This window comes from Salvelinus sp. IW2-2015, unplaced genomic scaffold (genome assembly GCF_002910315.2).
Source record: "Salvelinus sp. IW2-2015 unplaced genomic scaffold, ASM291031v2 Un_scaffold3321, whole genome shotgun sequence".
Classification (NCBI taxonomy): domain Eukaryota; kingdom Metazoa; phylum Chordata; class Actinopteri; order Salmoniformes; family Salmonidae; genus Salvelinus; species Salvelinus sp. IW2-2015.
This window is the reverse complement of record NW_019944605.1, coordinates 40,970-62,078: the sequence shown is the minus strand read 5'-3', so window position 1 is coordinate 62,078 and position 21,109 is coordinate 40,970. Positions and strand designations below refer to the sequence as shown.

General features: G+C 41.7%; 1 protein-coding gene across 1 annotated transcript in view; it reads left to right on the top strand.

Annotated features, from left to right (window-relative positions):
- The first annotated feature begins 9,865 nt into the window (after positions 1-9,865).
- LOC112075653 (uncharacterized) overlaps positions 9,866-21,109 on the top strand; it is a 23,090-nt gene continuing 11,846 nt past the window's right edge. Inside the window, exon 1 of the mRNA XM_024142617.2 lies at positions 9,866-10,748. Coding sequence (XP_023998385.1) covers positions 10,679-10,748 — 70 coding nt within the window. The 5' untranslated portion in view covers positions 9,866-10,678. The remainder of the gene's footprint in view (positions 10,749-21,109) is intronic.

Sequence of the window (21,109 nt, the reverse complement as noted above, 5' to 3'; positions counted from 1 at the left end):
TACACCTGTCTGATAATAAAGGTAGACGTTTACACCTGTCTGATAATCAAAGGTAGACTTTACACCTGTCTGATTTATTACGTCCCAAATGCCACCCTATTCCTTCCTACGTCATGAAACATGAGACATGACATAATACAGAATGACATAATACAGAATGACATAATACAGAACATCAATAGACAAGAACAGCTCAAGGACAGAACTACATCAATTTAAAAATGGCAAACGTAGCCTACATCAATACATAAACACAACTAGGTCAAATAGTGGAGAGGCGTTGTGCTGTGAGGTGTTGCTTTCTCTGGGTTTTTAAAACCAGGTTTGCTGTTCATTTGAGCAATATGAAATGGAAGGGAGTTCCATGCAATAAGGGCTCTATATAATACTGTACGTTTTCTTGAATTTGTTCTGGATTTGGGGACTATGAAAAGACCCCTGGTGGCATGTCTGGTGGGGTAAGTGTGTGTGTCAGAGTTGTGTGTAAATTGACTATGCAAACAATTTGGGATTTTCAACACATTAGTGTTTCTTATAAAACGTGGAAGTGATGCAGTCAGTCTCTCCCCAACTCTTAGCCAAGAGAGACTGGCAGCATAGTATTTACATTGGGAAAGTATTCAGACCCCTTTTCTTTTTCACCATTTTGATATATTATAGCTTTATTCTAAAATGCATTAAATAAAAACATTTCCTCATCAATCTACTCACAATAATGACAAACCGAAAACAGGTTTTTAGAAATTTTACCAAATGAATCAACAACAAAAAAATATATATATATTTACCTTATTTACATAAATATTCAGACCCTTTGCTATGAGACTCGAAATTGAGCTCAGGTGCATCCTGTTTCCATTGATCATCTTTGAGACGTTTCTACAACTTGATTGGAGGCCAACGGTGGTAAATTAAATTGACATGATTTGGAAAGGAACACACCTGTCTATATGTGACTGACCAGCTCAAATCGGTCTTAATGTAGCAACATTTTGAAAAAACATTTTTTTTTACATTTGATAAAAGTAGATACTCAGAGCTACGAAATGGTATATCATACACTGCATTTGAGGAACAATGGGAAAGTAATTCTGCTTTGAAAGTTGATCAACTTGTAAACTCACGTTTGAGAAAACTACCCTTGAATGTTTTGGTACACCTACTGGAGAGCTCCTCTTTGTCTCCACCCATTCAGCATCGTTCACACCCTCTTAAGCTTTAGCCCCACCCATCTCTTTATGGATTCACATGTGAGGCCATGTGCTAAACAGTGAGTAGTGTAGTAAAGATTAAGACTAAAAGTGGTAGTAGCCTACAATAAGGAAAAATTCCTTGACTCCAGATAAAAATATGTTATAAATACTAGATGACGCTTAACCAGACACACTTGTCTATATTGATGGGTCATGTGAAAGAAACGCTATAACCCCCAGCCACAACCAGTGAAGGGAAAAGTATTACATTTTCATACTTGAGTAAAAGTATAAATCATTTCAAATTCCTTATATTAAACGAGACGGTTTTAAATGTACGATAGTCAGGGGCACACTCCAACACTCAGACATAATTTACAAACTAAGCATTTGTGTTTAGTGAGTTGGCCAGATCAGAGGCAGTAGGGATGTTCTCTTGATAAGTTTGTGAATTGGACAATTTTCCTGTCAAATGTAACGAGTACTTTTGGGTGTCAAGGAAAATGTATTGAGTAAAAAGTACATTATTTTCTTTACGAATGTAGTGAAGTAAAAGTATCTACTTAAGTAGTACTTTCAAGTATTTTTACTGAAGTACTTTACACCACTGCCCAAATGCCTTCTCACCAGTACATGAGCATACTTTACATACTGTTACACATGCACTTATCACATAGTATTCAATACACAAGTTAAGGCCATGCAACCTGAGTTGAAACCTAAGTGAGGTGCACATGTACAGTACATAAACAGATGCATGCGCCATATATTTATGTCGTGGACACTTGGTACGGTCACGTGATATTGTTGTGGTATGTCACAAAATCATGTTACGTTCACACATATCAATATTCATTATATATATCAATATTTTGCTAAGTGGATGGGTCTCTACAGAAGGTGTAAACGCTACAGCCAAATGGTTACTTGCATAGTAGCAATATCAGAAATAGATAATATACAGTGTGTACAAGAACAATATCAATAACGATATCAGTGATAGATGAGGTAGTTATATGCATATAATCAGGGGTAAAGTGGCCGAGCAGCAGGGTAAATAGTAGCAGCAACGTATGGTGTGTGTGTTAGGAGAGAGTCATTTGAACTGTTGCACTGCAGATAGTGCTGATGACTGGTCCGTCCAAAACACGTATGAACAAGGGAATCTATATTCGGAGAGCTTGTTTCTGTCCTGCCCTTGATTTTGGTGCTTTAGCTTGCAATGAAAACAACTTTCTGGTGGTGGTTTTATTTTCTATGTTGGCCTGGTATGGTTCCCAATCAGAGGCAGCTGTTTATCGTTGTCTCTGATTGGGGATCATATTTAGGCAGCCATTTCCCCACTGTGTTTTGTGGGATCTTGTTTTTGTGTTGTTGCCTGTGAGCACTCCAGAACGTCACGTTTCGTTTGTTCTTTATTGTTTTTGTGCGTTTCATTGAATAAACATGTGGAACCCAAATCACGCTGCGCTTTGGTCCGAGTATGCTTCCAACGACGATCGTGACACTATCAATATTGTCAGCTATATATTCAGATATCAGCCAGAAATCAATACGGGATTGTATAGATAAATCTTTGGTACTCCATGTAAACATAATCTTATCTGGGTTCTTATGTCTCCAAATATCTAGAACACCGAACCTTTAGACTTATATTCCTTATCTCACAGTCAGAGTTGCTATCCATAGGAGGCCATCTATCTAGATTATCATGTAATAATGTATTAAAATCAACATCATTTGATTTTCCTCTCAATGTCTCTAAATAAAATACAATTACTTGACTTGTCATTGTTGGTAGAATAAGTATTCCCAACAATGAATTGAATGTGGTTGACATCTACCAATAGCATAATCCATCTCCCTGCATTATCTGCTTCATGTCTCAGTATATGACCCTTAAAGTTGCCCTTTAAAATAGCGCCACCTGCTGACTGATTGGTACCAAATGAAAGCCAAATATCATTCCCCCATTGACACTTCCAAAACGCAGTATCTGTTGAACAGGCATGAGTTTCTTGAATTAAATAAAAGTTTACATTTTTACCCTTACAATACAAAAACAAAATATTAGATTCCCCTGGCATTAATAGAAAAAATCAGAAATGTACATTTACTATCACAGTGACTATATGAAGAGTATCAAACGTGTTCTCAAAAAATGAAACATTCTTGCTAGTTGCAAATAAAGACATTTATTTGCACCTCGCAGTTGCTAGATCTAAAGTGAAAATGTAATTTTTTTCCATTTGCAAATAAAATCTGATATTTGTACCATGCATTGATAACACCAATAACCATCAAGCTACGTTAACGTTAAGTGTCAGTCTTAAGGTTCCATAAAAAAATGGCTCACACAAAGAATGCACTTTCCTCACAAAATAAAATGTTTTACCAGTTGCAAATAAAATCAGTCCTGCACCTCACTTGGTAAATCCAGTAGATTTCAAGCTAGGCATCAGAGTGAATTTCCCTGCCATGAACAAAAGCCGCGGCTCCCGCCAAGTATGCAATTTTTCCCCTCCTTCCTTGCTCTCTCAATCATCAGTCACAGATGATTCCGAGCTTCTTTATCAAATTCTGTCAGGTCCTCCTTGAACCTCAGGTTGTTGTGCTGTAGATAGTCATTCTGTCCAGGTCCTCCTTGAACTCAGGTTGTTGTGCTGTAGATAGTCATTCTGTCAGGTCCTCCTTGAACCTCAGGTTGTTGTGCTGTAGATAGTCATTCTGTCAGGTCCTCCTTGAACCTCAGGTTGTTGTGCTGTAGATAGTTGTTGTGCTGTAGATAGTCATTCTGTCAGGTCCTCCTTGAACCTCAGGTTGTTGTGCTGTAGATAGTCATTCTGTCAGGTCCTCCTTGAACCTCAGGTTGTTGTGCTGTAGATTCACTTCTTTGCCTACCCAGGTGGTTCACCACACCCAGGGAACCTGCAACAACACTCCGCTCGGCCTCTGGGACTCTTGCCCTGCAAATGTCCTTCACCTTTGCTTTGATGTTCTCGTTGAATCTTTTGGCGATTCCGTAAATTAGAAGATTCCATCTCCGACTGTACCGATCAGTCTCGTTAACATTGGACTCCATTTTCGGTGAGATTCTTCTCCTGCTTTGCAGCCTGAGTTTTCAATGTTGCGTTCTGCTGCTTCAGAGTTTTTACTTCCTCAGCACTGAAATCAATCCCTTTCTTCAGGTTAACGGTGCTGACAGTCTTCTTTTTCACCAAGTCCATGACGTAATCCGCGCTCTCTTTGATTTTAGGCGCGATGATGCAGACGATGTTGTCATTTAGCTGACTCGGTGATGGCTCCCTTTTCAGCCTCTTTGGAAATTAAAAAATATAGAATTTTTGTTGCAACTGCAGCCTATAATGATAAACTTGTGAGAAAACCCTAAAAATGTTTGTCAGCTAGGAATTGTACGACCACTCATGCCACCATCTTGAGCCCCGATGCTCCATTGATTATTTCCTCTTGCACTCTCAGCAGTGACATGTCTAGGCCGAGACAGGTCACTTTTTTAAAAAACGATCCCACCCATTGCAAGTCAAAATGTGATTGGCTCATTCGCTTGTCACTCCAAAATTCTTCCCTAATACAGTTGAATGGCAGAGGACTTCTGTCCAGCTTCCAAAGGCCTAGCCAATGGCTGAGCTCGATTCCTCTACCTAAAAACCAACAAAGAAAATCCTGACTGGATACATTTTTTCTTCTTCAGTATTAACCCTTCTATTTCCAACACAAATGGAAGAGATGAAATCAGAAGATCATTACAATTGTTGTAAAGATGAAATAAAAATGTAAATAACTGTCACGCCCTGACCTTAGAGATCCTTTTTATGTCTCTATTTTGGTTGGTCAGGGCGTGAGTTGGGGTGGGCATTCTATGTCTGGTGTTCTATGTTGTTCTATGTTTTGTTTTCTATGTGTTTGGCCTGGTATGGTTCCCAATCAGAGGCAGCTGTCTATCGTTGTCTCTGATTGAGAACCATACTTAGGTAGCCTGTTCCCACCTGTGTTTGTGGGTGGTTGTTTTCTGTTTAGTGTGTGTCGTCACCTTACAGAACTGTTCGTTTGTCATCTTTTGTTGTTTTGTTCAGTGTTCAGTTTATTGATTAATATGAACACTTACCACGCTGCACCTTGGTCCTCTTCTCCTTCTCCCGACGACGTTCGTTACAATAACATTTTATAAATCCTTAGGCCTTTTCTAAAGGCCTACAAGGCCCTCACCGTTTCATTTTTTACATTTTACATTTTAGTCATTTAGCAGATGCTCTTATCCAGAGCGACTTACAGTAGAGTGCATACATTTTTATTACATTTTTACATACTGAGACAAGGATATCCCTACCGGCCAAACCCTCCCTACCGGCCAAACCCTCCCTAACCCGGACGACGCTATGCCAATTGTGCGTCGCCCCACGGATCTCCCGGTTGCGGCCGGCTGCGACAGAGCCTGGGCGCGAACCCAGCCCAGGCGCGAACCCAGAGACTCTGGTGGCGCAGCTAGCACTGCGATGCAGTGCCCTAGACCACTGCGCCACCCGGGTTTCCCACCGGTAAGGTGAGATTCTTGTTTCCTGTATTCCTTTACATTTTTCTGTAGCGGATAGAGAAGACCATATACCCATAACATCCCATGTTAATCAAGTCCCCATGTGTTTGAAATGCGTTTTGGGGTCTGGATTGGGATGGTGTGAAGCGTAACAATGAGAGAAAGAAGCCAATCAATCTCATCGTAGAAGTTATCTCTAGTTGATGAGGTATTACACTCATGCCATGAAGGACAAAACCAGCATTAAACTTTGATTCATTGATTTAATGACACTATATCAACGCATTTGAGTCATAACAAAAAAAAGAAAAACCGGAGAAAAAAAATCTGATTCAGATTCCCGTTTGTCCTACAAGAGGAAATCTTAGCACTTCTCACACATCACATAGGTCCAAACAAAACATATAGAAAACATAGCAAGAAACAAACTTTCGGATCAGTCAGACAGATACAGTTGAAGTCGGAAGTTTACATACACTTAGGTTGGAGTCATTAAAACTCGTTTTTCAACCACTCCACAAATTTCTTGTTAACAAACTATAGTTACAGACAGATTATGTCACTTATAATTCACTGTATCACAATTCCAGTGGGTCAGAAGTTTACATACACTAAGTTGACTGTGCCTTTAAAAATCTTGGAAAAGTCCAGAAAATGATGTAATGTCTTTAGAAGCTTTTGATAGGCTAATTGACATCATTTGAGTCAATTGGAGGTGTACCTGTGGATGTATTTCAAGGCCTACCTTCAAACTCAGTGCCTCTTTGCTTGACATCATGGGGAAAATCAAAAGAAATCAGTCAAGACCTCAGAAAAAAATGGTAGACCTCCACAAGTCTGGTTCATCCTTGGGAGCAATTTCCAAACGCCTGAAGGTACCACGTTCATCTGTACAAACAATAGTACGCAAGTATAAACACCATGGGACCATGCAGCCGTCATACCGCTCAGGAAGGAGATGCATACCAACATGTTTCAAGCAGACCACCATAGTCTCTGTGCCCAAGAACACTAAGGTAACCTGCCTAAATGACTACCGACTCGTAGCACTCACGTCTGTAGCCATGAAGTGCTTTGAAAGGCTGGTCATGACTCACATCAACACCATCATCCCAGAAACCCTATACCCACTCCAATTTGCATACCGCCCCAACAGATCCACAGATGATGCAGTCTCTATTGCACTCCACACTGCCCTTTCCCACCTGGACAAAAGGAACACCTATGTGAGAATGCTATTCATTGACTACAGCTCAGCGTTCAACACCATAGTGCCCTCAAAGCTCATCAATAAGCTAAGGACCCTGGGACTAAACACACAACAATTCATGGAATACATTTCAGCAACAAGAGTAAAGAAATGAGCAACTGATTCTTTTGAAAGACGAAGTCCAACATCGATCATGAGGGAAACTGGTTCCTCTGAGACGGTCACAGGGGCGATGTTTCGAACAAGAGAGACCTTTAAAAAAGATGGACATTTTCTCTAACACTAAACATACAAATATGTATTTTACACTTATTAGGAAGGTGAAATATTATAGTTAGTCGTTTTATTGTTTGATTATTCAATATTTAGAAAGCACATAAGTCATGTCAAGCCTTATTCATACAGTTTTGTTGAATAGGAAAAACATTATATAAAATATTTCATATTTTTATCATATTTGTACTGTGTACTTCAGCTTGTGTATTCAAAAGTGACTACACCTCAGCAATGTATAACTATTTTTACCAGAAAGGTGAGATTTTAATCTTTCTTGGAGTATGCAAAATTACTAGTTATTGTTTATGTCCCTGTCATGATAAATAAGTATTTTGGGGGATTACATAGATTACATTTTTTTAAATTACATTTAGTTACATTTAACAGTTTTTTTACGCAGAAATGAAAGGATAATGAGATCGTTTAGTGTTTGAATCTCATCACGGACAACCTTAGTATTTTAGCTAATTAGAAACTTTTCAACTACTTACTACTTTTTTGCTACATTGCAAATACTTAGCATGTTAGCTACCCCTAAACCTAACCTTAACCCTTTAACCTAACTCCTAACCCTAACCGATTTACGTACAGAACAATACGAAATGCTCTGAGACTAGGTTGTGTCCTGTCATGGGTTATGAGGTCATAAGTCTAGGTCTGGTGATCAGACAGCTGGTTGGTTTGATCTGCCCGGCGACAGTAAGTGGCTCTAAACCATGTAGGTCAAGGCCTTAGAACTGCATGGGCCAGCCATGTTGCCTTAATTAGACAGTCGCTAGACATGGAACAGGCAGCCTTAAACCCCTATAGGGGAACCCAGTCAGGGCACCACAGTCCCAATACAGAGACAGAGGATAAGGTCAGTAACAAAGACCTACTGTTGTGTCGGCTGACTGACTAATTGACTGCTCCGACTGTCAAACCCCTTGTCTAGAAACACTACTGGGAGGTGGTGACCAGTGAAGCTGTGTGACAGAGGGATCTGGGGATGGAAAACATCAAAAATAAACTCTATGGCGGGGCAAGGAGACTTTCTCCATGCGAAGTAAAGCCTGGAAGGCAATATTTCCGCAGTAGCCTATGTTATTCATAATGATATCGACAGAATAAAGCAACACAATTTGACAGTTTCCATGACAAAAATGTATTTAAAAATATCTTACCATGGAATCATTATTGGATACGGTGTTGCTTATTCTAAATGGATTTATAAGGAGTCCTCGTCCAATTGGACATATGCCTAATCCACCAACCTGGTCTCAGAGCATTTCGTATTATTCCATTTGTAAATCCGAGACACTCCATGTAGTATGATATGTTACGTTTCGTATGGTATGTAATAATTTCTGGATGTTCATCATCCATTTCGTTACAAATTACAATTTGTATGATATGTTACAAATTGCAATTCGTACAATATGTTATGAATTTACAAAATGTACAATATGTTACATATTTGCAAAACATATGTTAAGTTACAAATTAGAATTTGTTGTGGCTAATGTTGGCTAGGTGGCTAATGCTAATGTTAGCTAGCTGGCTAACGTTAGCTCTAGGGGTTAAGGTTAGGAGTTCGCTAACATGTTAAGGTTAGGTGAAGGGTTAGCTAACATGTTAGGGTTAGGGTTAATCCCCAAAAGTAATTATTTATCATGAGAGAGCCATGAACAATAACTAGTATTGCTGCATACTCACAGAAAGGTAAACATTTCACCTTTCTGGTAATTCAAAAAAGAAATTGCTAAAGTGTAGTCACTTTTGAGGACACAAGCTCAAGTACATAGTACAAATATAATAGAAATGTGAAAATATTAAATATATGATTATGTATTTCCAACTCTGTCACGACTTCCGCCGAAGTTGGCCCCTCTCCTTGTTCGGGCGGCGTTCTGCGGTCCACGTCGCCGACCTTCTATTGGTTTTGTCTTGTCTTCCATCACACCTGGTTCCAATTCCATCAATTACATGTTGTGTATTTAACCCTCTGTTCCCCCCATGTCATTGTCCGTAATTGTTTCTTGTAGTGCCTGTGTACGGTATGCTGGTTATTACCGGGTTTTGTTTGACCCATTCCATGTATTGTTCTGTTGACGGTGGTTTATGTTGATTTATCGACACCGTTGTAAATCAGTTTTCCCTCCTGCGCCTGACTTCTCTGCCGCCAGTACGCACCTCATTACAAACTCATACAAACCTGTATGAATAAGGCCTGAAATGACTGACATGCTTTCTAAATATAGTATCATCAATTTATAAAACGACTAACTATAAGGTTTCACCTTCCTCATAACTGTAAAATAGATATCTGTTTAGTGTTGGAGAAAATGTTCATTTTTTTCTAAAGATCTCTCTTGATCAAAACGTCTGCCCCATCACTGTTCACGTCTACGTCTCACAACGCTCCAGCTTGGCTTCCTGAACCACGGAGAGCCATTTGGATATACGGTGTCCACAGATCGATTTATAAGCGAACATGTCGGTCGGAACCAGTAACGACGCAGGTCCCCTAAACAGGGAACTGTACATCTAACAGGTCCTTTTATCTCATGTAACCATACCAAACATAACATACACTACGGAATTAAACGTACAGTGTTATGTCTAGTCTATGAGACCAGTCGGGGTGCGCACTAGAATACATCAATAATACAGTTGGCGACAACACTATTATTAAAATGTTATTATTAGGCTATTTTAATTTATTCTAAGTCAATACAAGTAACCATGCATTTCTGTAAGATATTATATCGCAGCATTCTCAGCTATTGGCTCTTGTCTTGCCCTTTTAAAGGCGGCCTGAAGGCGAAGGAGTCAAATTCCATCCCACGTAGGAAGCAGCAGGGCAGCTCCTCACGTTTCTCCCTTCTTCCAACACGACACATAACGGTCCGCATCAACAGGCAGAATAAGGGAGAGCTTTATTCCTCTTCGGTTGGATTAGAACGCTATTGACACATGCTACGGTATCCACTTTTATAATAATGGCGCATTTTCTAGAGTTGTATCGTTTTGAACGAGTTGTGTCCCATTTCATCTGAAATGAACCTTCTTTCTATGTTTGTCAAAGTGTATCTTGATGCAATAGAGTGAATTGACGCCCAAAGGAATCAGACAGAATGTGATATTTTAACGATTTTCGACACATAGCAGAACATTTGATTACGGACATGTAAGCATTTCACCGTAAGGTCTACTACACCTGTTTATATTCGGCGCATGTGACAAATACAAAATGGATTTGATTTGATATGAGGAACAAGCGAAGAGAGGGAGAATCGAACAGCCTGCTACTTTCCCCAGCGGAAATGAGCTCAGTCGGGGTTTTTCCATCTTTTAGAACATGACGGGTTTCAGCCACTACTTGCTGCCGGTGGAGCCCTGAAGGTTCTCATTCCACAACCAACATCTCTGCAGGGCTGATTCGGATGGAATGTCAAAGGAACTCAAATGAACTACATCAACACGGACCGTAGCGACACGCAACATAATCAGCACCACTGCGAAGGAGGCATGGAAGGTAACCAACCATAACAACCCAAATGAATTATTATCACCTTGCCAGGCTATTTATATAAGTTGTTTGGCATTAATACTATGTAGTTGTAGCTTCAAAAACATAGGCTACCATACGGACTGACTACGTGTAGACCACATTATACCAAATGCTACATGATAGGTCAATGGCTGTTTGCTCAGCAGTTATTTTGGTAACGACGTGACCTCATTGGAAGATGGTGTGTCTGAAACTTAACTGCTTCCTATTCATAGTGATCGATTGTTCTCGGTATTATGATATTGATATAAGGGATGGATGGATAGAGTGATGTGGTATTAGAGAGGCCCACAGTAGGAAACCTTTGTCAGACAGCTACGATGTCAGTGTTATGGGTTAGTATAAATGACCAGATCCACGTAGTGCTTAGGCTGTTATGTAGCTATTCACTCCAATGGGGAGTGATGACAGTGCACGATATGTATCAATAGTTCTGTTTCCATGACTCTTTATGTCTTTCATATCCTTGGTAGTTTTACATTAATTTACCCTCCCGGCTTTCCTAATAGATTAAATACATCTCGAGTGTTGCTCAATGGAGTGGTCTCGGTAGCCTATAATAAGCCAATCATTTTCAATATTAATACAGGTCAGACCAAACTAAAACATAATCTGTCTGTCTGTCTGTCTGTCTGTCTGTCCGTCCGTCCGTCCGTCCGTCCGTCCGTCCGTCCGTCCGTCCGTCCGTCCGTCTGTCTGTCCGAAGGCCTCTGGTTCATCTGATTTGCTTTAGTCTACTAGCCAACTATGTAGTGAGCTTTGTTGAAGCACACCATGGGGGTTACCAGAAAGAAGAACAAGAGAGAGGATGACAGAATGAAGAACGAGAGAGAGGATGACAGAATGAAGATGTCTCTGAACCGTTTAGATGTGAAAGATACAAATATAACGGAGACATCTTGTTAGAAAATTATCCCCACATTTCTTCAGTAAGAATGTTCTCAGGGAAAGCTGACCCTTTGCAGTCCCAGATCTCTGAAAGAACAGGAGGCTGAGAAGTACTTTTCAGATCAAATAGTATTCCTACCACAGCAAGGCTGCCTTGGACCGCAAATCAAACAAATAGCTGTAACCCCAGATTTTTTACTTTGGGAAAAATACTTTGTGAAAGTGTTTCTGTTCTCTGATTCTATCATAGACGGTTGTGTATTTACAGTGCTTTCGGAAAGTATTCAGACCCCTTTACTTTTGCCACATTTTGTTACGTTACAGCCTTATTCTAAAATGAATTTAAAAAACATAAGTATTCAGACCCTTTGCTATGAGACTCGAAATTCAGCTCAGGTGCATCCTGTTTCCATTGATCATTTCATTGATGTTTCTACAACTTGATTGAAGTCCACCTGTGGTAAATTCAATTGATTGGCACACACCTGTTTATATAAGGTCCCACAGCTGACAGTGCATGTCAGAGCAAAAACCACTTATTGAAATGTGATATTTCATTTCTCCATTTTAGAAATTTCTACAAACCAGTGTTTGCTTTGTCATAATAAAGTATGACTAAATTTTAGAATAAGACTAACGTAACAAAATGTGTAAAAAGTCAAGGGTTCTGAATACTTTCAGAATGCACTGCATGTACTGTATGGAGTTACCTTAGCCTACATGGGGAAAACTAGATGGGAAACCACATGAGTAGCACTGGAAGCTATTGTATTTTGTATGGACCAGTAAGCAGCACATTAGTAGTGGATGTCACTCTGCTCAGAGAGGCTTGATGGGTCACCAGGTAACAGGAGGACTAGACCAGTGAAGTGGTCATACCTTCAGGATAACCATATCACCATGGAGTGGACATACCCTCAGGATAACCATATCACCATGGAGTGGTCATACCCTCAGGATAACCATATCACGCATGGGAGTGGGTCACCTAACCCTCAGGATAAACCATATCACCATGGAGTGGTCATACCCTCAGGATAACCAATATCACCATGGAGTGGTCATACCCTCAGGATAACCATATCACCATTGGAGTGGAATACCCTCAGGATAACCATATCACCATGGAGTGGCATACCCTCAGGATACATTCACCATGGAGTGGCATACCTCAGGATAACCATATCACCATGGAGTGGTCATACCCTCAGGATAACCATATCACCATGGAGTGGTCATACCCTCAGGATAACATATCACCATGGAGTGGTCATACCCTCAGGATAACCATATCACCATGGAGTGGACATCCCTCAGATAACCATATCACCATGGAGTGGTCATACCTCAGGATAACCATATCACCATGGAGTGGTCATACCCTCAGGATAACCATATCACCATGGAGTGGACATACCCTCAGGATAACCATATACCATGGAGTGGTCATACCCTCAGGATAACCATATCACCATGGAGTGGTCATACCCTCAGGATAACCATATCACCATGGAGTGGTCATACCCTGAGTCTGGACAATAGCCATTCGACTATTCTGCTTCTGGTCTTGGTTAACTATTGGCCTTTTTAATATAAATAGAGGGAAGTCCCTATTCCGTCTAGTGGAAAATGTCCTCAGCTACTTGTCAAAGAGCCGGTAACTTTTTTCTCATATATTGATATCAATCATGACTGTTTTGGACACTTTTAAGTATGTAAGAAATGTGTCTGTTGTTAACATGCACATTTAACAGTGAGGGACCTCTTTCACCCCCTCTTCTGACAGTGACATGCTGTTTCCCTGGTTTCTGTCTGTTGATCGTTACATTACTGCCCCTATGTGACAACGTGTACACAGCAGCAACCCACATGAGATAGTGTGTGTGTGTCAGCATGCATGTGTGTGCGAGTGTGTGTGAGTGTGTGCGTTTCTAGTGTGTGTGTGTATCTGCACCAGGGTGTGTATCATTATTTTCAGCTGGTTTATGTGTCCCATGGGACAGTACAGGAAGTGTGTGTCTGGGACAACCCTACCTCGACTGCTGCTGTTAAATTTCATATGATGCAGTTTCAGGAACAGTTTCAGGAACAGTTTCAGGAACAGTTTCAGGAACAGTTTCAGGAACAGTTTCTCAACAATCCTCACAGGCATAGCAATGTCTGTCCATTAGGATGTGACAGCTAAATGTAATTCCCTTCCACAAAAGCCCAGATTGAATGAGATTCAGAATAGAGCCCGAAATGATAAAAGCCAACATTAGGGGAAACAGCGCTACTGTTCACCCCAGCGCCTTTGTTAATGTTTTTGATTTGTTCATGAAATGGAGCAGAGGAGGAGAGGAGCAGAGGAGAGGAGCAGAGGAGAGGAGAGGGGGGGAGAGGAGAGGAGAGGAGAGGAGAGGAGAGGAGAGGAGAGGAGATTGTCCGGCAGCATGGAAAGATATTCCGCTGTTCTATCACGCATGCGATGATGTCAGAGGGAATAAACTGTTTGTTGTTTACAGTAGCTTCTTTGTTGTAATATCCCAAACAGATGTGGCAATTTCACCAATTAAGGATTCTAACTTGAGGTTATGTATTTCTTCCACTTCGTTTCGTCTCATTCACAGCACTCCAGTGGAGTTTTGACATTGCCACCCTAGTGTAATTTAGACAAATAGAGGATCTATTCTGGAGTGGAATTAGATGAAAAAAACTGTTATGTTGCTGACTGTTTAGAGTGATGAACATGTCTGGAGAGGCTGAAAGTTGACTTTCACTTCCTCTAATGTTCTGTGGAATCTGTGGTCAGTCAGAGTCGCTGTGGCAGATCCTAGCCTGTCTCTGGGAGAGATTAGCTCTGCAGCTCCACAAACATTTGTTTTTATGACATCCTCTGCATTCCTGTTCGCCTCCCTCAACCAATGGAAAGCTGTCTTTAACATCCTGAACTGAAGTGAGCCAATGGGAACTGTGTTTAACATGAGGGGGTCGCCGACAGACATGGAAGCTCTGCTTCTATCTCCTAAGACATGACAGACATGGAGCTCTGCTACTAGCTCCTAAGCATGACAGACATGGAAGCTCTGCTACTAGCTCCTAAGACATGACAGACATGGAAGCTCTGCTTCTATCTCCTAAGACATGACAGACATGGGAAGCTCTGCTACTATCTCCTAAGACATGACAGACATGGAAGCTCTGCTACTATCTCCTAATACATGACAGACATGGAAGCTCTGCTACTAGCTCCTAAGACATGACAGACATGGAAGCTCTGCTACTATCTCTAAGACATGACAGACATGGAAGCTCTGCTTCTAGCTCCTAATACATGACAGACATGGAAGCTTTTTGCTGGACCCCAGGAAGAGTTGCTGCTGCCTTGGCAGCAACTAATGTGGATCCATAATACATACAATACAAATACTGGGCAAGCTTCCTGCCATCCAGGACCTATATACTAGGCAGTGTCAGAGGAAAGCCCGAAAAAATTGTCAAAGATTCCAGTCACCCAAGTCATAGACTCCGGTACCCCTGTATATAGCCTCGTTATTATTATTTATTGTGTTACTTTATATATAATTTTTTTACTTTAGTTTTTTGGTTAAATATTTTTCTTAACATTTTCTTGAACTGCATTGTTGGTTAGAGCCTGTAAGGAAGCATTTTCTGTAAGGTCCACACACTGTTGGTTTGGGCCTGTAAGAGCATTTCCTGTAAGTCTACACTGTTGGTTAAGGGCTATCAGGAAGCATTTCACTGTAAGGTCCACATCTGTTTGGTTAAGGGCCTGTAAGGAAGCATTTCACTGTAAGGTCCACCCTGTTGGTTAAGGGCCTGTAAGGAAGCATTTCAACTGTCAAGGTCCACACCTGTTGGTTAAGGGCCTGTAAGGAAGCATTTCCCTGTAAGGTCTACACCTGTTCTATTCGGCGCATGTGACAAAGTTTGATTTGATTTGCTACTCTGTTTATTATCTATCCTGATTGCCTAGTCACTTTTACCCCTACCTACAGTGGAAGTCGAAGAACACAATCCCAACCGTGAAGTACGGAGGTGGCAGCATCATGTGCTTTGCTGCAGGAGGGACTGGTGCACTTCACAAAATAGATGGCATCACGAGGAAGGAAAATTATGTGGATATATTGAAGCAACATCTCAAGACATCAGTCAGGAAGTTAAAGCTTGGTCGCAAATGGGTCTTCCAAATGGACAATGACCCTAAGCATACTTCCAAAGTTCTGGCAAAATGGCTTAAGGACAACAAAGTCAAGGTATTGGAGTGGCCATCACAAAGCTCTGACCTCAATCCTATAGAAAATGTGTGGGCAGAACTGAAAAAGTGTGTGTGAGCAAGGAGGCCTACAAACCTGACTCAGCTACACCAGCTCTGACCGGAGGAAGGGGCCAAAATTCACCCAACTTATGGTGGGAAGCTTGTGGAAGGCTACCCGAAAGATTTGACCCAAGTTAAACAATTTAAAGGCAATGCTACCAAATACTAATTGAGTGTATTTAAACTTCTGACTCACTGGGAATGTGATGAAAGAAATAAAAGCTGGAATAAATAATTCTCTCTACTATTATTCTGACATTTCACATTCTTAAAATATAGTGGTGATCCTAACTGACCTAAGACAGTGAATTTTTACTAGGATTAGATGTCAGGAATTGTGAAGAACTGAGTTTAAATGTATTTGGCAAAGGTGTATGTAAACTTCAGACTTCAACTGTACATACTATATTACCGTAATTACCTCAACTCCCTGGTACCTCTGCACATTGACTCAGTAATGGTCCCCCTTGTACAGCTGGTGCGTGATATCTAAGGAAGTCTCAAGGTTTTGCTCGCCTGAGGTAGAGTATCTCATGATAAGCTGTAGACCACACTGTCTACCTAGAGAGTTTTCATCTGTATTTTTCGTAGTTGTCTACATTCCACCACAGACCGATGCTGCCATTAAGATTGCACTCAATGAGCTATATAAGGCCATAAGCAAACAGGAAAACGCTCCTAGTGGTCGGGAACTTTAATGCAGGGAAACTTAAATCCATGCAAAGCTCTCCCTCGCCCTCCATTTGGCAAATCTGAACATAATACTATTCTCCTGATTCCTGCTTACAAGCAAAAATTAAAGCAGGAAGTACCAGTGACTCAGTCAATAAGAAAGTGGTCAGATGAAGCAGATGCTAAACTACAGGACTGTTTTGCTATCACAGTCTGGAAAATGTTCCGGGATTCTTCCGATGGCATTGAGGAGTACATCACATCAGTCACTGGCTTCATCAATGGGTGCATCGATGACGTCATCCCCACAGTGACTGTACGTTCATACCCCAACCAGAAGCCATGGATTACAGGCAACATCCGCACTGAGCTAAAGGGTAGAGCTGCTGCTTTCAACTGGACTCTAACCCGGAAGCTTATAAGAAATCCTGCTATGACCTCTGACGAACCATCAAACAAGCAAAGCATCAATACAAGACTAAGATCGAATCGTACTACACCGGCTCCGACGCTCGTCGGATGTGGCAGGTCTTGCAAACTATTACAGACTTATAAGGGAAGCACAGCCGAGAGCTGCCCAGTGACACGAGCCTACCGGGCGAGCTAAATTACTTCTATGCTTGCTTCGAGGCAAGTAGCTGAAACATGCATGAGAGCATCAGTTGTTCCGGTCGACTGTGTGATCACGCTCTCCGCAGCCGATGTGTTGACGCACGGCAAGCGGTACCGGAGCGCCAAGTCTAGGTCTAAGAGGCTTCTCAACAGCTTCTACCCCCAAGCCATAAGACTCCTGAACATCTAATCAAATGGCAACCAGACTATCTGCATTGCCCCCCCTTATACGCTGCTGCTACTCTCTGTTATTATCTATGCACAGTCACTTTAATAACTCTACCTACATGTACATATTACCTCCATTACCTCGACACCGGTGCCCCCGCACCTTGACTCTGTACCGGTACCCTCTGTATATAGCCTCCACCTTGACTCTGTACCGGTACCCTCTGTATATAGCCTCCACCTTGACTCTGTACCGGTACCCCCTGTATATAGCCTCCACATTGACTCTGTACCGGTACCCCCTGTATATAGCCTCCACATTGACTCTGTACCGGTACCCCCCCTGTATATAGCCTCCACATTGACTCTGTACCGGTACCCTTCCTGGATATAAGCCTCCCCATTGACTCTGTACCTGTACCCCCTGTATATAGCTCCACATTGACTCTGTACCGGTGCCCCCTGTATATAGCCTCCACATTGACTCTGTACCTGTACCCCCTGGATATAGCCTCCACATTGACTCTGTACCTGTACCCCTGTATATAGCCTCACACATTGACTCTGTACCGGTACCCCCTGTTATATAGCCTCCACAATTGACTCTGTACCGGTACCCCTGTATATAGCCTCCACATTGACTCTGTACCGGTACCCCTGGATATAGCCTCCACATTGACTCTGTACCTGTACCCCCTGTATATAGCCTCCACATTGACTCTGTACCGGTGCCCCCTGTATATAGCCTCCACATTGATCTGTACCTGTACCCCCTGGATATAGCCTCCACATTGACTCTGTACCTGTACCCCTGTATATAGCCTCCACATTGACTCTTGTACCGGTACCCCCCTGTATATAGCCTCCACATTGACTCTGTACCGTAATACCCTGTATATAGCCTCCACATTGACTCTGTACCGGTACCCCCTGTATATAGCCTACCACATTGACTCTGTACCGTAATACCCTGTATATAGCCTCCACATTGACTCTGTACCGTACCCTGTGTATAGCCTACACATTGACTCTGTACGGTACCCCTGTATATAGCCTCCCACATTGACTCTGTACCGTACCCCTGTATATAGCCTCCAATTGACTCTGTACAGTAACACCCTGTATATAGCCTACCCATTGACTCTGTACCGGTACCCCCTGATATAGCCTCCACATTGACTCTGTACCAGTACCCCCTGTATATAGCCTCCACCTTGACTCTGTACCGTACCCCCTGTATATAGCCTCCACATTGACTCTGTACCGGTACCCCCTGTATATAGCTCTCACACATTGACTCTGTACAGTAACACCCTGTATATAGCCTCCACACTGACTCTGTTTCGGTACCTCCTGTTTACAGCTTCGCTATTGTTATTTTTACTACTGCACTTTAATTATTTTTTTGACGTTTAAAAAAAAAACTGCATTTGTTGTTAAGCGCTTGTAAGTCAGCATTTCACTGTAAATTCTACACCTGTTGTTATTCAGCATTTCACTGTAAATTAACACCTGTTGTATTCAGCATTTCACTGTAAATTCTACACCTGTTGTATTTCAGCATTTCACTGTGAAATTCTACCACTGTTGTATTCAGCATTTCACTGTAAATTCTACAACCTGTTGTATTCGCATTTCACTGTGAGGTCTACTACACCTGTTGTATTCAGCATTTCACTGTAAGGTCTACTACACCTGTTGTATTCAGCATTTCACTGTGAGGTCTACTACACCTGTTGTATTCAGCATTTCACTGTAAAGTCTACACCTGTTGTTTTCAGCCTTTAACTGTAAAGTCTACACCTGTTGTATTCAGCCTTTAACTGTAAAGTCTACACCTGTTGTTTTCGGCGCATGTGACAAATACAAGTATATTTTGATTTGACGGTCTCTGCTACCAGCCTGCCTGTCGTCTCTAGCCATCCACAGGGTCCTAAAGCCACCCCTGTAAAAGGCTAAACTGCCTTTGGCTGGTAATGGGGATTGGAATGATTTTAGAAGCCTATTTTAAATTGTTGCTGTGGAAGTAGGGTATGGTGACTGCCATTTATTTATTTTTATTTTATCTTTATTTAACTAGGCAAGTCAGAACAAATTCTTATTTACAATTAAAGAGCCATATTCTCAAACTGGGCAGTTTTATCTCCATCTCTTCATTCAAAGACTCAATCATGGACACTCTTACTGACAGTTGTGGCTGCTTTGTGTGATGTATTGTTGTCTCTACCTTCTTGCCCTTTGTGTTGTTGTCTGAGCCCAGTAATGGTTGTACCCTGTGCTGCTGCCATGTTGTGTTGCTACCATGTTGTTGTCATGTTGTTGTCATGTTGTGCTGCTACCATGTTGTGTTTCTACCATGTTGTTGTCATGTTGTGTTGCTGCCATGTTGTTGTCATGTTGTTGTCATGTTGTGCTGCTACCATGTTGTGTTGCTGCCATGTTGTTGTCATGTTGTCATGTTGTGTTGCTACCATGTTGTGTTGCTGCCATGTTGTTGTCATGTTACCATGCTGTGTTGTCATGTGTTGCTGCCATGCTATGTTGTTGTCTTAGGTCTCTCTTTATGTGGTGTTGTGTTGTCTCTCTTGTGTTTTGTCCTATATTATAATGTAATTTATTTAACATTTTTAATCACAGCCCCCGTCATTTTAAATAAGAATTTGTTCTTAACTGACTTACCTAGTGAAACAAAGGTTCAATTCTGCCATACCCAATTGACGCCCCTTGTTCCTCTTGTGTCGAGACTCTGCTTTGCTTCGTTTCTTCCTGATTTCCTGCTGAACTATTTTAGCCTGCTGCTAACAGGAAGTTGTATAAACATAGTTTAAGTGCTGCAAGCAGCCACAGTGTGTATGTTATTCTGCCTCACAATGGAACTACTGAGGGGTGTTTCCTTCTCCTTCAGGAAGTCTTTCCTTTCTGTGTCCAAACATAGGAATATCTCCTATCAGCCTCATATCATCCTCCTATTGCCACCTATCAGCCTCCTATCAGCCTCCTATCATCCTCCTATCATCCTCCTATCATCCGCCTATCAGCCTCTTATCAGTTTCCTATCAACCTCCTATCAGTTGCCTATCAGCCTCCTATCATCCGCCTATCAGCCTCTTATCAGTTTCCTATCAGCCTCCTATCAGCCTCCTATCAACCTCCTATCAGTTTCCTATCAGCCTCCTATCAGCCTCCTATCAACCTCTTATCAGTTTCCTATCAGCCTCCTATCAACCTCCTATCAGTTTCCTATCATCCTCCTATCATCCTCCTATCATCCTCCTATCATCCTCCTATCATCCTCCTATCATCCTCCTATCAGCCTCCTATCAGCCTCCTATCAGCCTCCTATCAGCCTCCTATCAGCCTCCTATCAGCCTCTTATCATCCTCTTATCATCCTCCTATCAGCCAGCTATCAGACACCTGTCATCCAAAATTTGATTTGCTAAGTATCATATGGACTGACTGTACAACCTGGGAGTAACATTTAGTAACCCCCTCTACACAGGGCCTTTAGTAACCCCCTCTACACAGGGCCTTTAGTCACCCCCTCTACACAGGGCCTTTAGTAACCCCCTCTACCCAGGGCCTTTAGTAACCCCCTCTACACAGGGCCTTTAGTAACCCCCTCTACACAGGACCTTTAGTAACCTCCTCTACACAGGGCCTTTAGT